The following is a 26,070-nucleotide window of genomic DNA, read 5'->3' as shown; positions in this document are numbered from 1 at the left end:
AACTTTTCTATTTCAAACTTTCCAGACCTCAAACACCCAAGACATTGTACTGAATATTAGAGATGAGAGAATGTTTTGATGTTCGAGTTCGGCGAATAAACCTGAACATCAAAAAAATATTCGTGTTTGGCCACCTGATCACGAACCAGAACCCGAACAGGGCCCCAAACATCCCTGGTTTCCTGCACTGTCATATTTTTTGATAGCGCAGGAATCAGGGGCTGTGACCGGTGGTAAGATCGCTATCGCTGGTCACAGCGCTGCGGGATCATGCTGACAGGTGTCAGAGTGACCCCGAAGCTGTAACAATGACGCGCGGTAAAAAGTTTACCGCGGGTCACAGGCACCGGCTGATGGGACTACTTCCCCCATCATCCGGCGCCTGCTGTCACTGTACACAAGCTGCGCAACTGCCACTGATGGGAGTAGTGAAAGTGAAAGTAAAAAAAAAGTTAAAATAAATAAATAATTATTTAAATAAAAATAATAAACACATTATACTTACCTACACTTATTTACACCTTGACCCCGATGTTCTCACCCCCTGTAAAAAACAAACAAAAAAAAAACAACATATACTCACCTAACAGCTAATCTTCAAAGCCATCGTCCCCTGCAATAAAGGTAAAATAATAAACCAACCTCACCCTCTTTCAAGGCCGCACCATGTCAATTTCTCTTGCAGAGTCGCTAATTTCCCAACAGAAATCTGATCAGTACAATATATTGAACACATGCGGATTCACCTGCGTTCAATAGAGCGCAGCGCTTTGGACACAGCATAAAGTGTGCTGCGTCCAAAACGCGGCCTGTCTGGATCGTGCGTACATACCCTAACCCTTGGATTACCGTCGGACCGGGGTGAGTATTTTTGTTGCAACCAAAATGCTCCGTTCTAATGCCGCACTTGTTTTGTCAGTACATGTGGTCTACTGTAATTGGTCAAAATCAGCAGCGGAGACTTGCGTCTCCGCTACAGAAATTGACATGCTGCGGTTGAGTTTATGCAGCATCAAAAACAAGTACAGTGGGCATGGGATTTCTTATAAATGAAATAAAATGAAGAATTAAATAAAAAAAATGGCGTGGGCTCCTGCGTCATTTTCATAACCAGCAGAGGAAAAACTAACCACTGGGGGCTGAAATTACTAACCGGGGAAGGGACCATTAGCCAAAGATGTTCCCCGGCGCTATTAATAACAGCTCACAGCTGTTTGCTTAGCCTTTACTGCCTAAATTACACCGGGACCCCAGAAAAAAATTGATGTAGGGTCCCCACATAAAATCTATCCAGCAAAGGCTAAACAGACAGCTGTGAGCTGATATTAATAGCCAGGGAAGGGGCCATGGATCCTGGCCCCCTCTGAGGCTAATGATTTCAGCCCTCAGCGGCTCCAGAAATGGCGCATCCATAAGATGCGCCAATTCTGGTGGTTAGCCTCCGCTCTTCCCACAGCTGTGGAGCGAGTGGGGTAATAGGGTGGTGTTCATGTCAGCCTTTTATTGGCGGCTGATATGAAACCCAGGTTAGTAATGGAGGCGTCTTTAAGACGCCTCCATTACTAACCCCGTAGTAAGGTTTTTGACGTTTTTTCAATAAAGACACTGCCAGAATAAAGTTTTTTATTTAAATAAAATTCTACTTGGTTTTAATAATTTATTTAAAAATATAAAATACTGTATACTCACCTAACACCCAGTCTCCGAATCCCTCGTCTCCTGTAAGAAACGGAAAATAAAAAACAACCATATCCCTCACCTGTCTACCATCATGACGTAATCCCAGTGTCCCATGGCGATTCGGGTCACTTCTACAGGGGACGAGAACATCAGGGGTCAAGGTGTAGGTAAGTGGTAGGTGAGCATAATGTGTTTATTATTTTTATTTAAATAATTATTTATTTGAACTTTTTTTTTAAAACTTTTTTTTTACTTTCACTTTCACTGCACAATTGCAGCTGATGAGAGATTACTTCTCCCATCAGCGGCGGTTGCGCAGCTTGTGTACAGTGACAGCAGGCGCTGGATGATGGGCTCCTGTCAGCATGATCCCGCAGCGCTGTGACCAGTGGTAACGATCTTACCGCCGATCCCAGCCCCTGATTCCCACGCTGTCACGGAAACCAGGGATATTCGTGTTCGGGGCCGACTTTTGCTGATTTTTGCACAAAAGCTCGATAACCGGAATTCGAATGTGCCATATTCGTGCCGAATTTGAAACTTGCGATCATTTCCTGAACATATTCGCTCATCTCTACTGAATATAAGACACCATATTGATACATATATTATATAATTAGTGAGCACCGTTTAATGCTATAAATTCCATATCGGTGTACCTTATTTGGAAGAAAGGTGTCAATTTCCTCCTGAAGTTTGGTTTGGACATCCGGATAAGTTGCCAGATGGTAAGCCAGAAACATGAGTGTACTACTGGTGGTCTCATAACCAGCTATAATGAAGGTAAGTCCCTGAGCCATAATTTCCGTGTCTGTCAATTCTGTGAAGTACATACAACATAGAGTTGGTTATCTTACGGGCATAAACCTTTCTCCACCAAAAACCTGAAAGTTATATTGGCTAACTTGTGCATTAAATCACAAATATGTTGATAGAGCCCAAAGCAAAATATAGTAGGCCATATTCACACTGGTCAATAAAAAAGACAAAAACATATGTTTGTTGTTTAAGGGGTCCTATATTATTTTAACATGCTGGGCTTCTTCTTCTGCCATCCTAAGTAGTATGCCAGACAGTGGTCTTCTTGAAGAAACCCACCCTCCATCAGTATGCTTCAGATGTAATGAATCTCAGTGTCAAGTAAATTCTCCTCTACTAATGTTTTACATTCAGTTACCTAATAATACTGTACATTGTATCACAAGATTATTGGACAATAGGTTCTAGGAAAATTCTAATCTCTACAAGCTCAACAGCATCTGAAAGCCGCATGGAACACCTTTTAAGAAAGATGTGGAAAGTCAGCCTTCATACCTTTATAGCCATGATCTGACTCTCCTGTACTGTTGCCTCTAGACTGAGCATCTACCATGAGTTGTAGGAAATCTACTCGATCCTGAAAGACATGAGAAAAGATCAGAACAAGCAAAGATCCAGTATTTCTATTCTTTTGCATTCAGCCTTTTTATTAATGGGGTTCTCCAGTATTTGAAAATCAACTTGGGCTCAGAATTACAAAACATCAACATTTTGTCCCTTCCATAACAATAAAGATGGGTGGTAGAGGATGAAGAGGGAATCCGACCACTACTTATTTCCCAGTTGGAGTTACACATTCCCTTACCTTATGAATTCCTTTCTGTCTGTTTTTCTTTATGCTTTTTATAGCATCTCGAAAAAAGTTGAGGACGCTCATTGGAAGGAAGCAGAAATTCAGTTTTTCCAAAAGAGGCGTCAGGAACGGAAACATAACTGTAAGAATTATGCAAAAAAAACATGATTTCATGAGCATTGTGATTATTATTTTCTAGAAGAAGTGATGGCTATACTTGCTTTGATGTCTAAATCTTGGTGGTTAAGAAATAGCTTCGCTTATCAGATGCCAAATGTAACTAAATCTGATTTCAAAGTATGACATTAAGACATCATCATGAAGTGTTTGCACAACATATGACCAAGTCATACATAAGATTTTAAAGAAGACCTGTCACTTGCTATAAATGTGATTTTTTTGGGGGGTGTAAATTCTGCTGTTCTGCTGAATCTGGTGTTGGTTTTCTTTTGTTCATGTGCCCCTGTATTCCTGAGACATGGCCATCTCTTCCCTGTATGTTCATCTAGTCATTTTAGCAAAGTGAGCATGGTTCCCAACTCTTCTCTACGGGAGTCTTCTTTTTAGCCAACTGACCGTGGTCCTTAAGACTAGCATTATGTACAGAGATAAGGGGACCATATCTCAGGAACAAAATAATAACCCACTCCAGATTTAGAAGAACAGCAACATTTACACAAGGTAAAAAGTTGTCTGCCTATCTTTAATAGATGTGAAAAAACAGTGAATTAACTTACATGTTAAGAACAGAGGGTTAAAAAAGGAGAAGGTGAAAAGTTTTCTTCCATTGGTCACGAATGGATCATTGGGATTGTTCAATGAATCCACATTCACACTAAAGAATGTACTCAGGACAATGTCCATGCTGTAGCTTCCAAAAATGCTGAAAAGACAAAATGGTGAAATACCAGGCTGAACTAAATTAGCCCAACACCCTCATGTATCACCTTCATACTCCCCATCTACTGTAGTAGCAAACTCCAGAGAAGGATCAAAAAGTTTACACTGCAATCACTTCCTATGTGGTAGCTAAAAGATAATGCTTGTCCTGTGCATGTATAATAAATAGATTTGTGCTCTGGACAATTCTACTGTAGTATCACAAGTTGTACAGAAGTGTGGTCAGCATGATACAAAGTACTGCAGTTTAATATTACATTGCGTAGGGTGTAAGACTCATCAATTTCTCCATTTTCAGCACCCATTTAATGACTATTCCTTATCTGGGTTCATCTTAAGGAGGCAGAATAAAGAGTGCCACTATGCTGATGAATATATGTGAATACAACTGGGTAACTGCACTCAGCGAAAAAAATACAGGTGGTGCAAGATATAGAAATAAATGATATTTCTTACAATGTCAGTTGCAACAGTGTATTTCTTGCCTGAATAAATATATGTGGCAGGTCCCTCTAGTTAGTCAGTGTCAGGCTGATAGTCTGTCCTTATGTATAGGAATCTGGTAACAACTGTGCGGTAGTGCATGGAAACTGTAATAAATCTGTGTACTTACTCCTTCATGTCTATAAAGTCTTTGTTATCAACTGTCTTCTGAATATTCTTAACTAAAAGGTCTCCATACTGTTTTATTATAGGGAACATCTGTAAGGATGACAACAAAGGGTTTGTTTCATGATGTATCATTTTAACAAAAAAAAAAATTCCTGAAATCTGCAACTGAGACGCCTAATAAAGTCTACAACACAGATGTGACTTTTTTTACACAAAGTTTGTCACATGCAGTATGCAATATTTCACACTCTTATTGGATATATAATAAATACATCTAGGGATGGAGCAGACAATATGGCTCATATATCAATATTGGTTATTTGTATTGAAATTTGCATAAATCTACAACACATGAATAAATTTATTTTGTCAGACGTCAATTTAAAAATCTGCGATTCATATACTGGACAGGTAGAAACTGTTATGAAGCAACAATTTGGGAAATACCGAGTATGAGCTTTCCATCATATCATATGACACTAGATGAATCCTGTGAACTGTATGTGACATATTTCCTAAAACTATAATAAAAAAATAAACTCTTTTAAAGGAGCATTTAGAAAATATACCACATTTTCTCACATACATTGTTTCTATTTTCCTGAAAATGATTTTTTTTCCTGATATGTTAAAGGGAAACTGTCAGTTAAAAATATATATATGGTATTTGCCTGCAGCCGTAGTACTAGTCTGCAGGTAAACACTATTTTAAATACACCACAACCAAAAAGAAGTAATGGAGGAGAAGAGGTAGATCTATCAATGAGAGGGAAACCCCTATATGTCCCAATGTAGAATAATTAATGAACGCAAGTAATACCTTCAAAACAGCACAGCAAGGATTTAATCATGTAAATATACTTTATTGAAAAAATGAACAAAAACAATCAAATACAAAAAATGTAGCAATGGGAATTTGGGAGAGGAACAGCTAAAACAGGCAGGTTATAGATAGCAAATCCTGCAAAGAGACCTAAATCCCCTTAATGACACCCAATAAGTAATGAGTGTCAGCATAATCTGCCAGCCAAATAGTCTGGTAATGGATATGTTAAATGTTATGACTATAATTATGATATCTATAACCTGCCTTTTTTAGCTGTTCCTCTCCCAAATTCTCATTCCTACATTTTCTGAATTTGATTGTTTTTGTTAATTTTTTCAATAAAGTATATTTATATGATTAAATCCCTTGCTGTGTTGTTTTGGAGGTATTACTTGTGTTCAATAATTATTCTACATTGGGACACATAGGGGTTTCCCTCTCATTCATAGATCTACCGCTTCTCCACCATTACTTCTTTTTGGTTGTGGTGTCTTTATAGGGATTACGGACCATATATCGAATGGTCGGTTTATAGGTTTTCACTATTTTAAATACACTCAGCAGTCTAATTGGAAGTGCAGCTGCAGGGCGAAAATGTAATTATATTCTCCCTGCAGCCACTCAACTTCCTGTTATGGGTCTGGTGCTGGGGCTGTGATCAATCAGTGCTCACTACACAGTGTGCGCTTTGTAATCACTTGCACCGCTCCCTGATTGGCATTCTACTCGGTAGTGTGTGTGCTGAGTAGGATGTCATTCAAGAGAAGATTACCACTATGGCTGCATATAAATGCCATTTTTTTGCCCACTGGTTCACTTTTAGCAATGCAAAAAAAGATAAATACAACTGAGTAAGTGTTTATTCCTCAAAATATTTAAGGTTGTGTATCAAAGACTAGTATTCATTACAAGAGGATAAGAGGATTTTTCCCACCATAGTCATTTATGGCATGGTAATAGACTATAAAAAGTCACCTGCTGCCTCCTGATGAGTGTGGCCAACTGAAGCAATGGTGGCTTAATTTTACTGATCATGGAGTCTCAGCGATCAGTCATCACAATCATAAATGAATGGCAGATCGTAGATTTATGTCCAAAGCTATAGTGCTGGGAAAATTCTTTAAATCACCACAGGCAAATCATTTGCTAGCTTATTACTTCATCTAAGATCAAAATAACTAGTCAAATATATATACAGTACAGACCAAAAGTTTGGACACACCTTCTCATTTAAAGATTTTTCTGTATTTTCTTGACTATGAAAATTGTACATTCACACTGAAGGCATCAAAACTATGAATTAACACATGTGGAATTATATACTTAACAAAAAAGTGTGAAACAACTGAAAATATGTCTTATATTCTAGGTTCTTCAAAGTAGCCACCTTTTGCTTTGATGACTGCTTTGCACACTCTTGGCATTTTCTTGATGAGCTTCAAGAGGTAGTCACCGGAAATGGTTTTCACTTCACAGGTGTTCCCTGTCAGGTTTAATAAGTGGGATTTCTTGTCTTATAAATGGGGTTAGTACCATCAGTTGTGCTGTGCAGAAGTCTGGTGGATACACAGCTGATAGTCCTACTGAATAGACTGTTAGAATTTGTATTATGGCAAGAAAAAAGCAGCTAAGTAAAGAAAAACGAGTGGCCATCAATACTTTAAGAAATGAAGGTCAGTCAGTCCGAAAAATTGGGAAAACTTTGAAAGTGTCCCCAAGTGCAGTTGCAAAAACCATCAAGCGCTACAAAGAAACTGGCTCACATGAGGACCGCCCCAGGAAAGGAAGACCAAGAGTCACCTCTGCTTCTGAGGATAAGTTTATCCGAGTCACCAGCCTCAGAAATCGCAGGTTAACAGCAGCTCAGATTAGAGACCAGGTCAATGCCACACAGAGTTCTAGCAGCAGACACATCTCTTCAACAACTGTTAAGAGGAGACTTTGTGCAGCAGGCCTTCATTGTAAAATAGCTGCTAGGAAACCACTGCTAAGGACAGGCAAAAAGCAAAAGAGACTTGTTTGGACTAAAGAACACAAGGAATGGACCAGTGGAAATCTGTGCTTTGGTCTGATGAGTCCAAACTTGAGATCTTTGGTTCCAACCACCGTGTCTTTGTGCGACGTAGAAAAGGTGAACGGATGGACTCTACATGCCTGGTTCCCACCGTGAAGCATGGAGGAGGAGGTGTGATAGTGTGGGGGTGCTTTGCTGGTGACACTGTTGGGGATTTATTCAAAATTGAAGGCATACTGAACCAGCATGGCTACCACAGCATCTTGCAGCGGCATGCTATTCCATCCGGTTTGCGTTTAGTTGGACCATCATTTATTTTCAACAGGACAATGACCCCAAACACACCTCCAGGCTGTGTAAGGTGTATTTGACCAAGAAGGAGAGTGATGGGGTGCTACGCCAGATGACCTGGCCTCCACAGTCACCAGACCTGAACCCAATCGAGATGGTTTGGGGTGAGCTGGACTGCAGAGTGAAGGCAAAAGGGCCAACAAGTGCTAAGCATCTCTGGGAACTCCTTCAAGATTGTTGGAAGACCATTTCCAGTGACTACCTCTTGAAGCTCATCAAGAGAATGCCAAGAGTGTGCAAAGCAGTCATCAAAGCAAAAGGTGGCTACTTTGAAGAACCTAGAATATAAGACATATTTTCAGTTGTTTCACACTTTTTTGTTAAGTATATAATTCCACATGTGTTAATTCATAGTTTTGATGCCTTCAGTGTGAATGTACAATTTTCATAGTCAAGAAAATACAGAAAAATCTTTAAATGAGAAGGTGTGTCCAAACTTTTGGTCTGTACTGTGTATATATATATTATATATATATATATATATATATATATATATATACACATATATATATATATATATATATATATATAAAATATATATACAGGTGCATCTCTCTAAATTAGAATATCATCAAAAAGTAAATTTATTTCAGTTTTTCAATACAAAAAGTGAAACTCATATATCATATAGAGTCATTACAAACAGAGTGATCTATTTCAAGTGTTTATTTCTGTTAATGTTGATGATTATGGCTTACAGCCAATGAAAACACAAAAGTCATTATCTCAGTAAATTAGAATACTTTATAACAACAGCTTGAAAAATGTTTTCAAAATCCGAAATGTTGGCCTACTGAAATATATGTTTAGTAAATGCACTCAATACTTGGTCGGGGCTCCTTTTGCATCAATTACTGCATCAATGCGGCGTAGCATGGAGGTGATCAGCCTGTGGCACTGCTGCGGTGTTATGGAAGCCCAGATTACTTTAATAGCAGCCTTTAGCTCGTCTGCATTGTTGGGTCTGGTGTCTCTCATCTTCCTCTTGACAATACCCCATAGATTCTCTATGGGGTTAAGGTCAGGTGAGTTTGCTGGCCAATCAAGCACAGTGATACTGTTGTTTTTAAAGCAAGTATTGGTACTTTTGGCAGTGTGGACAGGTGCCAAGACCTGCTGGAGAATGAAATTTCCATCTCCAAAAAGCTTGTCGGCAGAGGGAAGCATGAAGTGCTCTAAAATTTCCTGGTAGATGGCTGCACTGACTTTGGTCTTGATAAAACACAGTGAACCCACACCCGCAGATGACATGGCTCCCCAAACCATCACTGATTGTGGAAACTTCACACTAGACCTCAAGCAGCTTGGATTGTGTGCCTCTCCATTCTTCCTCCAGACTCTGGGACCTTGATTTCCAAATGAAAATTGGAATTCTGGGACCTTGGGGAGTATGTCAATGACTGCCTTCTGGACATCTGTCAAGTCAGCAGTCTTCCCCATGATTGTGGAGCCTACTGAAACAGACTAAGGGACCTTTTTAAATGCTTAGGAAGCCTTTGCAGGTGTTTTTTTGTTAAATATTTTAATTTGCTGAGATAATGACTTTTGTGTTTTCATTGACTGCAAGCCATAATCATCAACATTAACAGAAATAAACACTTGAAATAGATCACTCTGTTTGTAATGACTCTATATAATATATGAGTTTCACTTTCTGTATTGGAGAACTGAAATAAATTAACTTTTTGATGATATTCTAACTTAGTGAGTTGCACATGTATATAGATTAATAATATACATACCATACATATTTATATTTATAATCTGTCTACATATTTTACCTGCTTAAGTTTTCCGCTGGTGAATGTTGGTGACAACACTGTCCGTATCCTTTTCCATTGATCATCAGCAGCAACTGCCACTCCGGATTCTAAAGGGCCATTAAGGCCAAAATTCTAAAAAGAAACACTTTTTTAAATTAATATAGATAACAAGAATTATTAGAAATGTACAAAATCATACCAGGATTTGGTTGTAGGACTTACCCTTCTGTTGGTAAATATAGTATAGCATTCCTTAACTAGGATGGCCTTAATGATTGCGGGGTCCATTACTGCCAGCACCGGCTGTCTCCCATCAAAGAACCTGGTTCAGAAAACAGATATGTTCAGGTATATTGTGAGACCAGCACTATAGGCACAAGATGATTGCTTACATTTACCAAGTAAAACTTGAACAGTCTCAGCTGTGTACGTCAGTGATGAGATTACAGTACAGATCCTTTGTAATGTGTAATAAGCTCAGACTTACCTAACCGTTATTTCTGTAGTCAAAGGCATTTTACCCGGGTTGAAAGTTATCGACTATTCATAAGATATGGGATAAAGTACAAGTACTGATAGCTGGAGTCCAACCACTGATTCTGAGACTGGGGCCTTGTAGAACTTTAAATGAGGCCAGATGTCATGATCCTGCCATTCATGAGGCCCTAGGGTCGCAGTGAGTGATAGTTCAGCCACTCTGTAAAATGCAGGGGCGTGCTGGGCTGTCAGTTTTGTGAATGACAGCCCAGCTGCTCAATCAGTAGTAGTGGCGTGCTGGGCTCTCGGTATTGTGAATGACAGTCCAGCTGCCCAATCAGTGGTAGGGGCGAGCTGGGCTCTCGGTATTGTGTATGACAGCCCAGTTGCCCAAACAGTGGTAGGGGCATGCTGAGTTGTTAGTATTGTGAGTGACAACCCAGGCATCCATTTAGCTCTGGCCAGTTGGGTTAATTTCAGATGTCTCCCATTCTGAATGATTGTCAGCTAACTAAAGAGCCAGGCAATCGTTAGATCATTGCCAGTCATAGCGTTAGATCGGGAGTTTGTGTGCCTTGTTCTCTAGTGCTCTGTTATTCTGATCTTTTGCTGCCCGACCTTGAACCTTGCCTTTGACCATCCTTTTGCTTAGCCCCTCTGCGCGACCTGTCCGGAATTCTGACCTCTGACTGTGACCTGTTTATTATTTTGTCTTGCCTCTCTGTTTATGATGAACTCCCTTAGTATTTGACCTCGGACCTTTTTGACTCCCCTGCCTCATGGCTTGTCTGTGAGAAGTGACATTTATAAGCGTCACATTCAGACTGTCTGTATAACTTTTTTCTTTGCCAGTATGGATCCCATTTGTACATTATTTGATCAGCTGGCAAATTTGATTCAGATGTTTCAGGATCTGGACGAGGAGCCCCAGAACCTAGAATCGATGCAGTTACAACTGCACTGTCAGTTGTCTAGCATGATGAATGCTTCCTATAGCTCTCCACTGCTGGCAGTGGCTGTGACATCTGCATGTTCTATCGTACAGTTGGTCTCTCCTGAACCTGTAGTAACCCTCCCTGATAAATTTTCGGGGGCGAAAAATCAGTTTAGGGTGTTCAGGGGCAGCTGTAGGCTATTTTTTACTCTGATGTGATGAGTTCCAGTGGGTGTTGATAATCAAGTCCCTACTGTACTGCAAGAAGCGCCTCAGACCTGGGCAGTTTCTTTGTCCCCGCAAGCCCATAATGGTCTTCTGTTGATGCCTTTTTTTACACCGTAGGTTTGATCTATGATGAACCCAACATGATGCAGATTGCTAAGGCAAAGATCATGAACCTGACACAGGGGGACCTCACCGCTGAGGACTATTGTACCCAGTTCCAGCAATGGTCCATTGAAGTTCTGTGGAATAATGCAGCTCTCAGGTGCCAGTTCCACAAAGATCTTTACGAAAAACTTAAGGAAGCTCTGGCGCTTCATACTCCACCTTGTTCTCTGGGGGAGACCTTTGTATGACTCAGGTCATAAAAATGGATCACAGAATTCGGAAGAAGCGTGTTGAGCGGCAGGATGCTTTGGACATTCCCCATGAGCCTGTCCATGTACCTGAGGTGGAACCTATGGAAGTTGTGGTTGCCAGTCTTGTGCCATTGAGAGGAAACGTCGGCGCAATCTCGGATTCTGCCTCTACTGTGGACTTGCTGGGCATGTTCTTAAGGACTAGTCGACCTGCCCTCAAGGAGGAGGGTGATTGTCGAGGAGGTCAGCAAGACTTGCAGGTAACTTTTTACTCAGACAAAGTTCTGCTTAATGTGGAACTACTTTTCAAGAACCAGTTGTTATTAGCCTTAGATTTCATTGACTTCCGGTCTGCAGCCAACTTTATTAATTCGGGACAGGTTATGAAATTAGGATTAGGGACAGTTAGTTTGGAAAGACCCATTCAAATTTTTGCCATTGACAGAATACCATTACTTCAGAATTTTTTCAGTCTGGTAACAGTGGAGTTCACTCTTTGAGTGAGAAAATTTCACTCTGAATCAATTTCCTGCTTTGTTTTGAATAATTTACCTGCAGGGTTGGTATTGGGGTTTACATAGCTACTTCTTCACAATCTTATTATCAATTGGTGTCAGAAGGATATTGTTAAGTGGAGCCTCAATTGTCATAAAAAAATGTATCTTTACAATTTTTTTCCACCAGTCGTCCTTATGATTGTGCTATTAACCTTATACCTAATGCCAAATTACCTAAAGCTCGCCTGTACAGTTTGTCTGGACCTGAATGTGTCGCCAGGAAGGATTATGAGAACAAAAGTTTACTTATAATCTGATACACATTCGGAGGAGTGACGAGTGGAAAATGGTGTTTTACGTCTGAGAGTGTATTTGAAAATCTTGACATGCCTTCTGGGTTAACCAATGTGCTAGCAATTTTTCAAAATTCTATGAAATATATCTTTTCAGATTGTATTGGAAGATTTATTGTGGTGTACCTTGAGGTTATTCTTACTTTTTTTTGCCCGATTTGGATTCTCACCATGAATACGTCCATTTTGTATTACAAAAGGTGAAAGAGAATTCTTTGTATGCTAAATTAGATAAATGTACATTTTCTATTAAATAAATTTTGTTGTTGAGGTTTGTTAGCTGCATGCTACTGGGGCTTTTAAAAAATTGAAAGAATGTTTCATGTCTGCTCCAGTCCTAATCAAACCCGATCTCCAAGAGCCAATCATTGTGGAAGTGGACGCTTCGGAGGTCAGGGTAGGGGCCATATTATCTTAGTGTCCCAAAACTCTGACCAACTTGTGGCCATGTGCATTTTTTCCTAGGAAATATTTGTCTGCTGAAAGAAATTGTGATGTTGGGAATCACGAGCTATTTGCTGTAAAATTAGCTTTTGAAGAATGGAGGCATTTTTTTGGGAGGGGGCAGGTTACCAAGTCACTGTGGTCATGGAGCATAAGCATTTAGCTTATATTGAATCAGCTAAATGATTAACCATAAGACAGGCCAGATGGTCCTTATTTTTTCTGGATTCAATTTCTCTACCATGTTCAGGATGGTGGCCCAGAATGTGAGGGCTGATGCTTTATCACACAGTCTTGATTCAGTTTCTCCTCCAAAACCTTTGTCGTCCATTCGTCCTCATTCTTCCTTAGGGCATAGTGTTTTCCATGGTAACCTCAGAGTTGGAAACAAAGATACGTAGAGTCCAGTCATTGGCCCCTTCTGCTACTCAAGGGTCCAATTTTTTTGTACCTGGGTACCTTAAATTTCATCTGTTATAAGAGTTTCATGATTCCATCTTGAGTGGTCACCCTAGTGTCCCTGCTACGTGGAAGGCCATTGCTAAACTTATTTGGTGGCCGTCCATACATATTGATATTAGAGATTTTGTGTCCACCTAAATTATTACAATATCTGTTGTGCTGTGCTAGGTCACGCTGCTCCTCTAAGCACTGGTCCCTTTTCAGAATTTTTTTTATACCAGTTTCTCTGCATAATGTGACAAATTCTCTGTTATATCTTTTACTTACCCCCATATTTTTCCATATTTATTGAAACATTCCATGTCAAATTCAAAGAGTCCCTAAAAAAAAAGTATTTTCTTTACTAATAAGTAGTAAAAAAGTGATAATCTGCAAACTAAAGAAAGAACATTGTTCAATGTAGGCAGAGTAACTGGTTTATAAAGTAGGTTATTACAGACATATGTAGCAAGCCCTCACAAAACATAAATATCAGAACAATATAGTTAATTGAAATCAGGACACTGCTCTGTGTCTCTGGTGGGTGATGACATGCTGCTTCTGTTATACAATCTCATATGCTACTTCTCTAACATTCAAAATTGCTGCTACCTGTTCCATCTTACATTCCTTGCACCGAGCTCTAAAGCAGGAGTGCACAACCTTTTTTGGTCCATGTCCACAAAAACAAAAAGTTGACAAAAGAGAGAAACTGGGTTTACAAGAATTGCAAGCACAAAGGGGCTTTCACAGGAGGTGTCAAACATGGCACCTCAGCTCCTGGACCCTGAGCTTCAAAGAGAAACAAGTGGTCTGTAACTAGGCAAAATATTTCTTATTTACTGTATAGAGAGGAGTGGGGGAGACATAGAATATTTGAAATGCAAAGCCCACCGGTCCAGTCACAAACAGCAATTTTTAAATAGTCAAATCCAGGTCATCCTGGAAATATGAGTCCAGGACCAAGCATATAAAACTGTGTTGCACAAAAGAAAGTTGTTCACACGTGAAGGCATGCCTATAATGGTGTGATCTATATTTCATTTCTCCTTCCCTCAAGGAAGCAGAAGATAACTGTAGGCATAAACTTTTAGATATTTCTATTATTTTTCCTTCTCATATTTTAGAACTGTTTTGCATATTTGTGTCATTTTATTTTTACCTTTTTCTATCTTTTATTGTAAGCACTGTATATTTTTATGTTAAAGCTTAAAATCTCTAATAAGTTTGATTCCTGTATTCTCTATGGAATCAATAGCCTTTCAGAGAGTGTGTGGCCTTTTTTGATTGGCTGACAGCAACATATTTTGGGGACTCATCACCTCGTGTGTTTGATGAGTGGTGGCAGCATGTTAAGTAACCGGATTGTGTGGACTGTGTTGGGATGTGATTTATGCTCACTTTGCAGCCTAGAAGAGAGGTTGAGTGCTGGATTGGGTCAGATGAGATAAATTAACCCTTGCAGGCGCACCCCACATTACGTGCTGAACAGCCTGTACGTTACAGTCATACTGAACTAATCCAGGGGCTGCACTAAAAATTAAAGAGGTATTACCTTATGTGGCATTTGTGGTATATCAAAAGTATGTAACATAAATGTCTGATAAGTACAACTTCAACTTACTAGACTCTTACCTCCAAAAATCAGCACTCTAATGGTACATTCACATTGAGTTTTACAAGGATTTAGAAATAAATTCTACTCCTAAATCCACATAAAAAAACATGTGAAATAAGTTTCCAACTGATTCACAGTGTTTTTTCACATTATTTTGAACATTTTGCAGTAAAACCAATAGGAAGCTTATTCTCAGAGTATTTAAAGCATTTTTATGTGGATTTTCAGCAAATTATTTTCTAAATCCTCGTAAAACTGTGTGAATAAGTCCTAAAGACGATAAGAAAATGATAGAGAGAGCTCCTTGTGCAGGTCAACGGGGTTAATGAAATAGCGGTGAATGTCGGTGCTCACCTAAACTAGTTGTGCAGCTTCAGGCACAGCTTCAGGCTCCATCCGCTCTATCCCACAGACCGGAAATCCAGATGGAACATAGAAAACGAAAAGTGGATACTCAGGGCTCCAAAATAGCGCTGCCATTTTCGGATATGCTAGTTGGCCTATCAGAAAAAGGCAGCGCTATATTGCAGCCCTGAGTATTCATTTTTCATTTTCTAAAGAGGACGGTCATGCACACAGCTCTGTATAATATAGATCATGAGTTTTTGCTTACTGCCTAATGATTCAGAACTCCCATAATCTATAGTAGAGCGAGCCATAAACAGGGAAGCCCACATGTCTAATTCACATACGAATTTCTGGAGTGCCAAATAAGTTAAGAGACTCAATTCTCCTGATGTATGAGGCACCCTGAGATGTCTACACAGGGTGCCATTAGTACTTGTCAGTCCCTGCTCCTCAGCTGCTGCCACTACTCTTCTATGTGCCGGTCAGTCAAGCATTTTTCTGTCCATAAGGTTTAGGGCCGCAAAGAATGGCATTGCAGACCGCAAATGTCTCCCAGGCAGCAGACTGTGCACCCCTGCTCTAGAGGATCCCCATTTATAGAGTTATGTGTTTGTTTGCTCCTATAGATTTGTCTATGGAGGTGATGTGAGCATAGATCTAACTTTAAGCTTCAAACTAGTGATGAGCGAGCACTAAAATGCTCGGGTACTCGTTGCTTGGGTCAAGCAAATTGGAAAGTTTGAGTGCTCGGTCCGAGTAACGAACCCAATGTAAGTCTATGGGAAACTCAAGCATTTTTCTGGCGGCTCCACCTGGCGGTCTGCAGAGGTCCTAAAAATTGCCCAAATCGAAGGGAACAGTGCTCAAATGACATGGGAACAGCATGGGGAAGACCCCTGGAAGCATTTCTGACTCCCAGGTCACTGCTGTCAACAACGTTGTCAGAGGTATTACGCCACTTTTACGGACTCACAATAAAACATATAAAAACGAAACCAAAATAGATTTTCCTGGGAAATATGTTAAGGAACATCCTTTCCAGGATAATGAGTTGTATATAAGGCAAAATAAATAACCAAAAACAAAAATGCTCCTCCACACCTTGGGCTATGTTCACACATAGCGTTTTTGATGCGTTTTTGCACTTTTGCATTGCTTCCAACCAAGACAAATGCATTCACCGGGAAATGTCATTTTAACATTTTACAACCTTATCTGGCCATGTGGTGTGTGAAACATCATCAGACACATCCTGTTTCATTTATGAAGGAGGGATTGTGAAAGTCACAAACACTATTTTTATAGCCTTACTATTCTTAAAGGCCCAGCAGTCGTCTATGCTTTGTTGTTCCTATTATTAAAGAGTGTGTCTCCTATACTTTTATTGCGTATGCAGTGACTGCAAGGGCTGCCAAAAATTTTGACGCACCCCAATATACCCCTCTGAAGAGACATAGAGGAGGGTCTCAGTAAAAAAAATGTTCCCATTATAAAGGAGTGGGTCTCCTATAGTGGTAATGCTCATGCAGTGACTGCCAGGGCTGCCAAAATTTAGGAAAAACCCCAATAACGATTTAAAGACACATAGAGGTGGGCTTCAGAAATGACATGTTCCCATTAGAAAGGAGAGGGTCTGCTATCCAGTTATAGGGCATGCAGTGAGTCCAACGGCTGCCAAAATTTAGGAAAAACCCCACTAACAATTTAAATACACATAGAGCTGAGCGACAGTAATGACATGTTCCCATTAGAAAGGAGAGGGTCTGCTATCCAGTTATAGGGTATGCAGTGAGTCCACCGGCTGCCAAAATTTAGGAAAAACCCTACTAACAATTTAAAGACACATGGAGCTGGGCTACAGTAACAAGTACGACATGTTCCCATTAAAAATGAGTGGGTCTCCCATACTGTTTACCTATGCAGTGAATGCAACGGCTGCCAAAAATTTGGAGGCACTCCAATGCCCCTTGCAAGAGACGTAGAGGTCAGAGGGCCTCCTGAAAACAATGTTCCCTTTATTAGGAAGTGCGTCTCCCATACTGTTTCCCTATGCAGTGAATGCAACGGCTGCCAAAAATTTGGAGGAGCTCCAATGCCACTTGCAAGAGACGTAGATATGGTGATATGGTAGATATGCTGGTGATACGGGGGAGGATGTGGAGGATGAGGAGAAGGAGGAGGACAAGAGCAAATAGACAAAAAGAGGAAGCATATACCCATGTCTGGGTGTGAAGACAGAGGTTCATGGGAATAGAGTTAGACCTTCCAAAAACAGCACTGTATTTGAGTTTATGTTACGCTGCTATCATTCGGCGGTGTTGAGAAGTCTGGCCCAATCCAGCCCTTGTACATTTTTATAAGAGTCAGCCTGTCAGCATTTTCAGTTGACAGGCGGATGCGCCTATCGGTTATAATTCCACAAGCGGCACTAAAAACCCGCTCTGACAAAACGCTAGCGGCAGGGCAGGCCAGGACCTCCAAGGCGGAGAGAGCCAGTTCATATCACGTGTCCAGCTTGGTACCCAATAATTATAAGGCACAGAGGAATCATGGAGGACGTTGGTACGGTTGGCAAGGTACTCCCTCACCATCTTCCGAAACTTTTCCCTCCTTGGGAGAGTACCCCACGCCTCAGGGCCTGTGCAATGGGAGGGTATGAGAAAACTGTCCCAGAACTTTGACAACTTTCCCCTGCCTCTGCTGGACTGCATTTGTGTCTCTCTCACCAGTACTCCTTGGTTGTCCAACGAACTGTGACTTCTACTGCCAGCGTTTTCAAGTAGGAATTTTTTTAATAATTCCGCAACAAGGGCCTTCTCGTACTGCACCATTTTATTAATCCTCTCCTGTATGGGAATAAGAGACAGAAAGTTCTCCTTGTAGCGTGGGTCTAGAAGTGTCACCAACCAATAATGACTGTCACCCAAAATTTGGACAAGGCGAGGGTCATGGGAAAGACAGCGTAACATAAATTCAGCCATGTGTGCCAGACTGCTAACAGGCAAGACTTCCGTTTCCTCACCAAGAGGACGACTGACCATGCTCTCCTCCTCATCCTCCTCCTCATCCTCATCCTCCTCCCTGTCCTCAGGCCATCCATGTTGTACAGATGGTATGACAGTTGTGCAGGTAGTACCGTCTATATCGCAGGAAACTAGCTCCTGTTCTTCCTCCTCCTCATCCTCATTGTCACCCAATCCATGTTGGGATGAGATGAGGCTGGGCTGTGTGGAATCACCCTGTATGGTTCCTTGCTCCATCTCATCATGCTCTGCCTGCAATGCATCCTCTTTAATTGTGAGCAGAGAGCATTTCAGAAGACAGAGAAGCGGGATGGTGACACTAATTATGGCGTCATCGCCGCTCACCATCTTGGTGGAGTCCTCAAAGTTTTTGAGGATAGTACATATGTCTGACATCCACGTCCACTCCTGAGGTTTTATGTGTGGAGTTTGAACTGAATACCGATGGCCTTGTTTATGCTGGTTGTCAACAACTGCCCTCTTCTGCTCACAAATCCTTCCCAACATCTGCAATGTAGAGTTCCAACGCGTGAGAACATCGCACACCAGTCGGTGAGCTGGAAGCTGCAAATGCTGCTGAAGCACGGCAAGGGAAGCAGAAGCTGTAGCTGACTTTCTAAATGGGCACACAGGCGGTGTACTTTGACAAGTAGATCCGACAGATCCGGGTAGGTTTTGAGAAACCGCTGAACCACAGGGTTAAGCACATGGACAGGCATGGTTTGTGTGTGAGCTCTAGTGTTGAGCATTCCGATACTGAAATATCGGGTATCGGCCGATATTCGCGGTATCGGAATTCCGATACTTAATTCCGATACTTTTGCAATATCGTATACCGGAATTGGAAGTTCCCATAATGCAATGAGCCAGTTTCATTTTATTCAGCCAATGAGGATCCTAAGAAGTGTGGGCACATCCTGTTAGGCATGTAGGCATGTTAACTAATGGCATGGCTGTGATTGGCTGCTGAAATGATGTCATGATGCACTATAAAAGCCGCCGCGGCCATTTTGAGCTCACTCTGCTGTGAATTCAGTTAGGGATAGGACGCTGTTGTTCTGAGGGACAGTTTTAGCTACCTATTTGGTCTATTCTGCTTTACCCAAGCTACTTTATAAATCGCTGTGCCTTGCAGCGCTAGTGCACAGTTCTCTGTGCTGTTCACCGCTGTCTGCAAGGTCTCTGTGTGTGAGTGCAGCTCACCCTGTAGTGTGTGCTTCAGCCACGTCTGGTTGTAGTGCACTCAGTGTGTGTCACTGCCTCATACATTGTCCTTTTTTGCTAATTCATAATTTTTCCTGATATCTCCTATTAGTGTGGTGGTTCCATCCGTATTCAGCTAAATTGGTTCCAAACACACTATATAGGAGTAGATAGAGAATTTTTTTTTTGTCTTGCAGCGCTAGTGCACAGTGCTCTGCATCTGGTTGTAGTGTGCTCAGCGTGCGTCACTGCCTCATACATTGTCCTTTTTTGCTAATTGAACATTTTTCCTGATTTCTCCTATTAGTGTGGTGGTTCCATCCGTATTCAGCTACATTGGTTCCAAACACACTATATAGGAGTAGCTAGAGGAGCCTTTCTGCAGCATTGTGCCCTGCAGCCCCAGCCAGATTAGTATTAGCCTATTTTTTGTAGCCTCATCTATTGCATTGTAGGTTACCTTCCTACATTGTAATAGCTACATAAAGTTTGTGATACTATCGGTATTACTTCTTTGGGCACATCCAGTGTCTTTTTGTGACAAAAAAAACCTAAATAATGTTCACCAAGCACTCCTCTTTACAGTTGTGTAGGCCACATTAGCTCATATTAAAGTCTAGTCCACACTTTATAAAATTAGTGTTTCTTATACCTGTTAGCAGCTGTTCAGGAATAAGCACACTAAGCCCTTAGTACTTTTCTGCCTATCTTTATCAGTCTACCAAGATGAAGAAGGCAGGGAGTAAGGCATGTGGTCGTGGTCGTGGAGTTTCTGCAGGGAGAGGACGTGAGGATTCTGTGGCTGCAGGGAGAGGACGTGGGGATTCTGTGCCTGCTGCGGGCACCAGTGACTCAGCATCCCCCAGTTTTACCAGGGAACAGTCCTTTATGCGCAGCTTTGTAGGAGCTAGCCGTACCCCACTGCTGCGGGAGGACCAAATTGAAGCCGTTGTCGGATGGATGGCAGCTAACGCATCGACTTCAATTAGTTCCAGATCCTCTCAGGTCCTGAGCACTGAAGAGCACCCATCTGTCTCTTCACCACCTGCCAAATTGCCCAGGCAGTCAGAGAGCCCTGGACAGGAGCCATCTCTACTTCTGTTCTCTGAATCTCTTGGCTTGGAAAGAGGGGGCCAGCCAAGCAGAATTCGAGAATTTGAAGAAGAGGTAGTATGCAGTGATGCGCAACCGTTTTGTCTCTCTGAATCTGAAGAGGCGGATGGGCCAGTGCCTATGGTCAGCAGCACACCTCAGTACGCATCTGATGATGAGACTCAGGTGCCACTTTCTGGTGCGTACTGTGCTGTCGAGACTACCCAGGAGAAGCAGTTGTTTGAAAAGGGTGGTGTAGATGATGTGGTCCTTGACCCATCATGGCGCGAGGGACAGGAAGGTGGTGGGAGCAGCTCTGATGAAGAGATTCCCCGAACGGCCCAAAAAGGAGGGAGAGGGAGGGGGCAGACTCGGTTGCCTGTAGCCTCCACTTCGGCACCCATTAGGAGCATGGCTCTTCCAAAATCCAAAGCGGGCGCTCCCAAAACTTGCAGTGCCTGGTCCTTTTTTGACACAGTTGCAGATGACATTTGCTTTGTCAAATGCAAGCTGTGTAATCAGAAGGTGAAAAGAGGGAAAAGTGTCAGCAACCTCAATACCACAAATATGTGGAAACATGTGCGGACCAAGCACGTGGTGGAGTTACAAAAACACACTGAAGACCTAGGCCAACCTACAGTGCCACCTACCACCTCTTCAGCTCGTGTTGTAGCCTCTTCCTCCAGCTCACACATAGCTGGTTCGGCTTCCTCACAGGATCGCCATGGAAGAATCTCTGGCACTGTTGTACAGAGACACAGTGTAGTTCCACCCACAGCACCACTTTCCCTGTCATCCTCACACTCCCAGGCCAGTCTACAGCCATCGTTAGCACAGACATGGGAGAAAAGGAGCCCATACTCGGCAAACCACCCCCGAGCACAGGCTCTCAATGCTGGCACTGCTAAACTACTGGCCCTTGAAATGCTATCATTCAGGCTGGTGGAGACTGACACCTTCCGTAACTTTATGGCACTGGCAGTCCCACAATACAACGTGCCCAGCCGTTTTTATTTCAGCAGGCAAGCCGTCCCTGCCCTGCAACAGCATGTGGAGGGAAAAATTAAACATGCGCTACAAAACGCCGTCAGTAGCAAGGTCCACCTGACCACCGATGCGTGGACCAGTAAGCATGGACAGGGACGATACCTTTCCCTCACTGCCCATTGGGTAAATGTTGTGGAGCCGGGTACAGATCTTGAGAGTGGCGCTGTACGTGTTCTGCCAACTCCAAGGATTGCAGGAATCAAGTCTGTACACTTTGACTCCTCCTCATACTCCAGTTCCTCTGAATCAGCGCTGCAGGAGCCGTCACGGTCTACCTCCACATCGACCCGTGAACGGTTACCTGTTATGATGACCGATATGAGCACAGCCATGGCCAAACGTCAACAGGCTGTATTAAAATTAATTTCTTTGGGGAATCGAAGCCACACAGCGCAGGAGCTCTGGAATACCATCAAGCAGCAGAGCGACGTGTGGTTTGTGCCAGCGAATCTCCAGCCAGGCATGGTAGTGTGTGACAATGGCCGAAATCTGGTGGCAGCTCTGGGCCTAGGCAACCTCACTCACATCCCATGTCTGGCACATGTGCTCAACTTGGTCGTGCAGAGTTTTTTGAGGGACTATCCGGATCTTGATGCACTGCTTCATAAGGTCCGCATAGAGTGCACTCACTTGCGGCGTTCCAGCAACGCAAGATCGCGCATTGCTGCTCTGCAGCGTCGATTACGTCTTCCGGAACATCGCATCATATGTGACCTACCCACCAGGTGGAATTCAACGTTACATATGTTGGAGAGGTTGTGTGAGCAGCAGGCAGCAGTAATGGAGTACCAGCTGCAGCAGGCGCAAACAAGTCGCAGTGCGCGCCGTTCACACTTCACCACCACTGAGTGGACCTTTATGAAGGACATTTGCCACGTTTTGCGTGCCTTCGATTATTCCACGCGGATGGCGAGTGCAGATGATGCATTAGTCAGCATGACTATCCCCCTTATCTGCCTGCTTGAAAAAACACTGCAAGCACTAAGGGAGGAGGTTTTGGAAGAGGTGGAGGATGAGGAGTCACAAATGCCATTTGCTTCTGTAATGTCTGCGCAACGTGGTTCCTCACAAAGGCCTAGGCAGGGGACACTTTGTGAGGAGGATGAGGAGGAGTCAATGCAGGAGGAAAACATCTGTCCAGAGAAGAGAGGTACACAATGCTCTAGTAGTCAGTATCTAGAGCGAGGGTGGGGTGATGCAGAGCAGGCAGAGATCACGCCTCAAGCAGGGGACAGCGTTTCTTGGCCAGTTGGCAGTCTGCAGCACATGGTTGATTTCATGCTGCAGTGCCTGAGAAACGACCGCCGCATCGCCCACATTCTCAACACGGCTGATTATTGGGTGTCCACCCTCCTAGATCCTTGCTACCAGGACAACTTACAAAGCCTCATAACACCGTTGAACCGGGAGCATAAAATGCGAAAGTACCAAGACACACTGGTGCATTCCATCATGTTCTCCATTACAACCGAGAGCAGTGCTGCTAGTGCTTTACAAAGCAGCTCAGTGCGTCGAGGCAGTGGAGGAAGCTCTGCACAAAGAGGGAGCAGAAGCAGCGCCTCAGCACAAGGCAAGACCAGTATGGCCCAAATGTGGCAAAGTTTTGTGTCCCCGCCGCCACAAATGTCTACACCATCACAGACGGCTCCAGTCAGCAGGAGGCAACGTTTCCGTCAGATGGTGACAGACTACATGTCTTGCCCTCTCAGTGTACTCCCAGACGGCTCTTCTCCCTTCAAGTTTTGGGTCTGTAAGCTGGATACATGGCCAGAGCTTAGCCAGTATGCATTGGAGGTGCTAGCTTGCCCTGCTGCTAGTGTATTAACGGAACGCGTCTTTAGTGCCGCCGGTGGTGTACTAACAGACCGTCGCATGTGACTATCCTCCGATAACGTTGACCGGCTTACTTTTCTCAAAATGAACAAGGCCTGGATCTCGCATGAATTTGCCAGTCCTCTTCCAGAATAAATAATTTGTTGGCAACAGTATCCAGGTCTCCTGTTGTGTTCATGTTTCTACCACCTGAACTGTAATCCATGAGCTCCAACACCGCCAGTTGCAGCTCAGAAGTGCCGTCTGCACAGTCAATGCTTGCTCCAGTGTTATTGGGGTTCAGTAACGTCAGCTGATCCCCAGCTGTGTGTCCGGCAAATTCTCCTGCTCTGTCCACATCCACTGTACTACTGATTTAAAACTTGCTCCAATTACACCTCTGGCTCCTCTGTTTTCAGTATTATCCCTGAGCTCCAACACCGCCAGCTGGCGCTCTTAAGTGCTGTCTGCACAGTCAACACTTGCTGCCATGTTATTGGGGTTCAGTAACGTTAGCTGTTCCCCTGCTGTGCGGACGGCAATTTCTCCTGCTCTGTCCACATTCACACTACTACAGATTTTAAAGTTGCTCCAATTACACCTCTGGCTCCTCTGTTTTCAGTATTATCCCTGAGCTCCAACACCGCTAGTTGGCGCTCAGAAGTGCTGTCTGCACAGTGAACACTTGCTGCCGTGTTATTGGGGTTCAGTAACGTCAGCTGTTCCCCTGCTGTGCGGACGGCAATTTCTCCTGCTCTGTCCACATTCACACTACTACAGATTTTAAAGTTGCTCCAATTACACCTCTGACTCCTCTGTTTCAGTATTATCCCTGAGCTCCAACACCGCCAGTTGGCGCTCAGAAGTGCTGTCTGCACAGTCAACACTTGCTGCCATGTTATTGGGGTTCAGTAACGTCAGCTGTTCCCCTGCTGTGCGGACGGCAATTTCTCCTGCTCTGTCCACATTCACACTACTACAGATTTTAAAGTTGCTCCAATTACGCCTCTGCCTCCTCTGTTTTTAGTATTTACCCTGGGCTCCAATACCGCTAGTTGCTGCTCAGAAGTGCCATCTGCACAGTCAATGCTTGCTCCAGTGTAATTGGGGTTCAGTAACGTCAGCTGATCCCCAGCTGTGTGTTCGGCAAATTCTCCTGCTTTGTCCACATCCACTGTACTACTGATTTAAAACTTGCTCCAATTACAGCTCTGGCTCCTCTGTTTTTAGTATTTACCCTGGGCTCCAATACCACTAGTTGCTGCTCAGAAGTGCCGTCTGCACAGTCAACGCTTGCTCCAGTGTTATTGGGGTTCAGTACCATCAGCTGATCCCCAGCTGTGTGTCCGGCAAATTCTCCTGCTTTGTCCACATCCACTGTACTACTGATTTAAAACTTGCTCCAATTACACCTCTGGCTCCTCTGTTTTTAGTATTTACCCTGGGCTCCAATACCGCTAGTTGCTGCTCAGAAGTGCCGTCTACAGCTGTTCCCCTGCTGTGTGTCCGGAAAATTCTCCTGCTCTGTCCACATTCACACTACTACAGATTTTAAAGTTGCTCCAATTACGCCTCTGGCTCCACTCTGTTTTTAGTATTTACCCTGGGTTCCAGCACCGCCAGCTGTTTCCCAGCAGTGTCTTTGGCACGGGTACTCCCTCCTGCCTCCTGCCCAACGTCTGCTGGTCCTTGGTAGTGCTTTCTGGCACAGGTACCTCCTGCTTAGTAACCGAGTTCCAGTACCGTCAGCTGGTCCTCGGTAGTTCCATTGGCTCTTGTACCTTCTGCTACCCATCCGGGTTCCAGTACCGTCAGCTGGTCCTCGGTAGTTCCATTTGCTCTTGTACCTTCTACTACCCATCCGGGTTCCAGTACCATCAGCTGGTTGTCGGCAGTGTCTTTGGCACGGGTACTCCCTCCTGCCCAGCCTGGTTCTAGCACGCCAGCTGTTTCCGGGTAGTGTCAACGTCACTTTGCCTCCAATGCGTTGTCCTGTCGTGTTGCGGTCAGGTTAGCCGACTCTATGGTGCCTGCAGTTTAGGTGACTCCTATGTGAGCTGCGGGATCTGGCAATGAAGGCTGGTTCCATGGTGCCAATAAGACAAGCACCCCCTGTAGGACTGTGGGTTTCGGTAACTGCGGCTGACTCGCGGCCTTGCAACTTTTTTTTTTCATGGGTACCTTCTGTTACCCATCCGAGTTCCAGTACTGTCAGCTGGTTCTCGGCAGTGCCTTTGGCTTACGTGCCTCCTTCGCGGTATCCAAGTTCCACCAACGTCCTGCTTAGTAACCGAGTTCCAGTACCGTCAGTTGGTCCTCGGTAGTTCCATTGGCTCTTGTACCTTCTGCTACCCATCCGGGTTCCAGTACCATCAGCTGGTTCTCGGCAGTTCCTCAGCCTTCTTGTACCTTCTGCTACATTTCCAAGTTCAAGCTTTT

General features: G+C 43.2%; 1 protein-coding gene across 2 annotated transcripts in view; it reads right to left on the bottom strand.

Annotated features, from left to right (window-relative positions):
• Positions 1 to 26,070, bottom strand: part of LOC141156705 (cytochrome P450 3A29-like) — a 64,460-nt gene that overhangs the window by 23,177 nt on the left and 15,213 nt on the right. For both annotated transcript variants that reach the window (XM_073642993.1, XM_073642984.1), the window contains exons 3-10: positions 13,777 to 13,829; positions 9,981 to 10,080; positions 9,777 to 9,890; positions 4,806 to 4,894; positions 4,030 to 4,175; positions 3,305 to 3,432; positions 2,995 to 3,076; positions 2,340 to 2,500 (exon numbers count right to left, since the gene is read on the bottom strand). In XM_073642993.1, the coding sequence (XP_073499094.1) occupies positions 2,340 to 2,500; positions 2,995 to 3,076; positions 3,305 to 3,432; positions 4,030 to 4,175; positions 4,806 to 4,894; positions 9,777 to 9,890; positions 9,981 to 10,080; positions 13,777 to 13,829 (873 nt within the window). The remainder of the gene's footprint in view (positions 1 to 2,339; positions 2,501 to 2,994; positions 3,077 to 3,304; positions 3,433 to 4,029; positions 4,176 to 4,805; positions 4,895 to 9,776; positions 9,891 to 9,980; positions 10,081 to 13,776; positions 13,830 to 26,070) is intronic.

Source organism: Phyllobates terribilis, unplaced genomic scaffold, assembly GCF_046119375.1.
Source record: "Phyllobates terribilis strain yellow unplaced genomic scaffold, ASM4611937v1 Scaffold_1__5_contigs__length_1240528914, whole genome shotgun sequence".
NCBI lineage: Eukaryota > Metazoa > Chordata > Amphibia > Anura > Dendrobatidae > Phyllobates > Phyllobates terribilis.
This window is presented reverse-complemented; position numbering and strand designations above follow the sequence as displayed.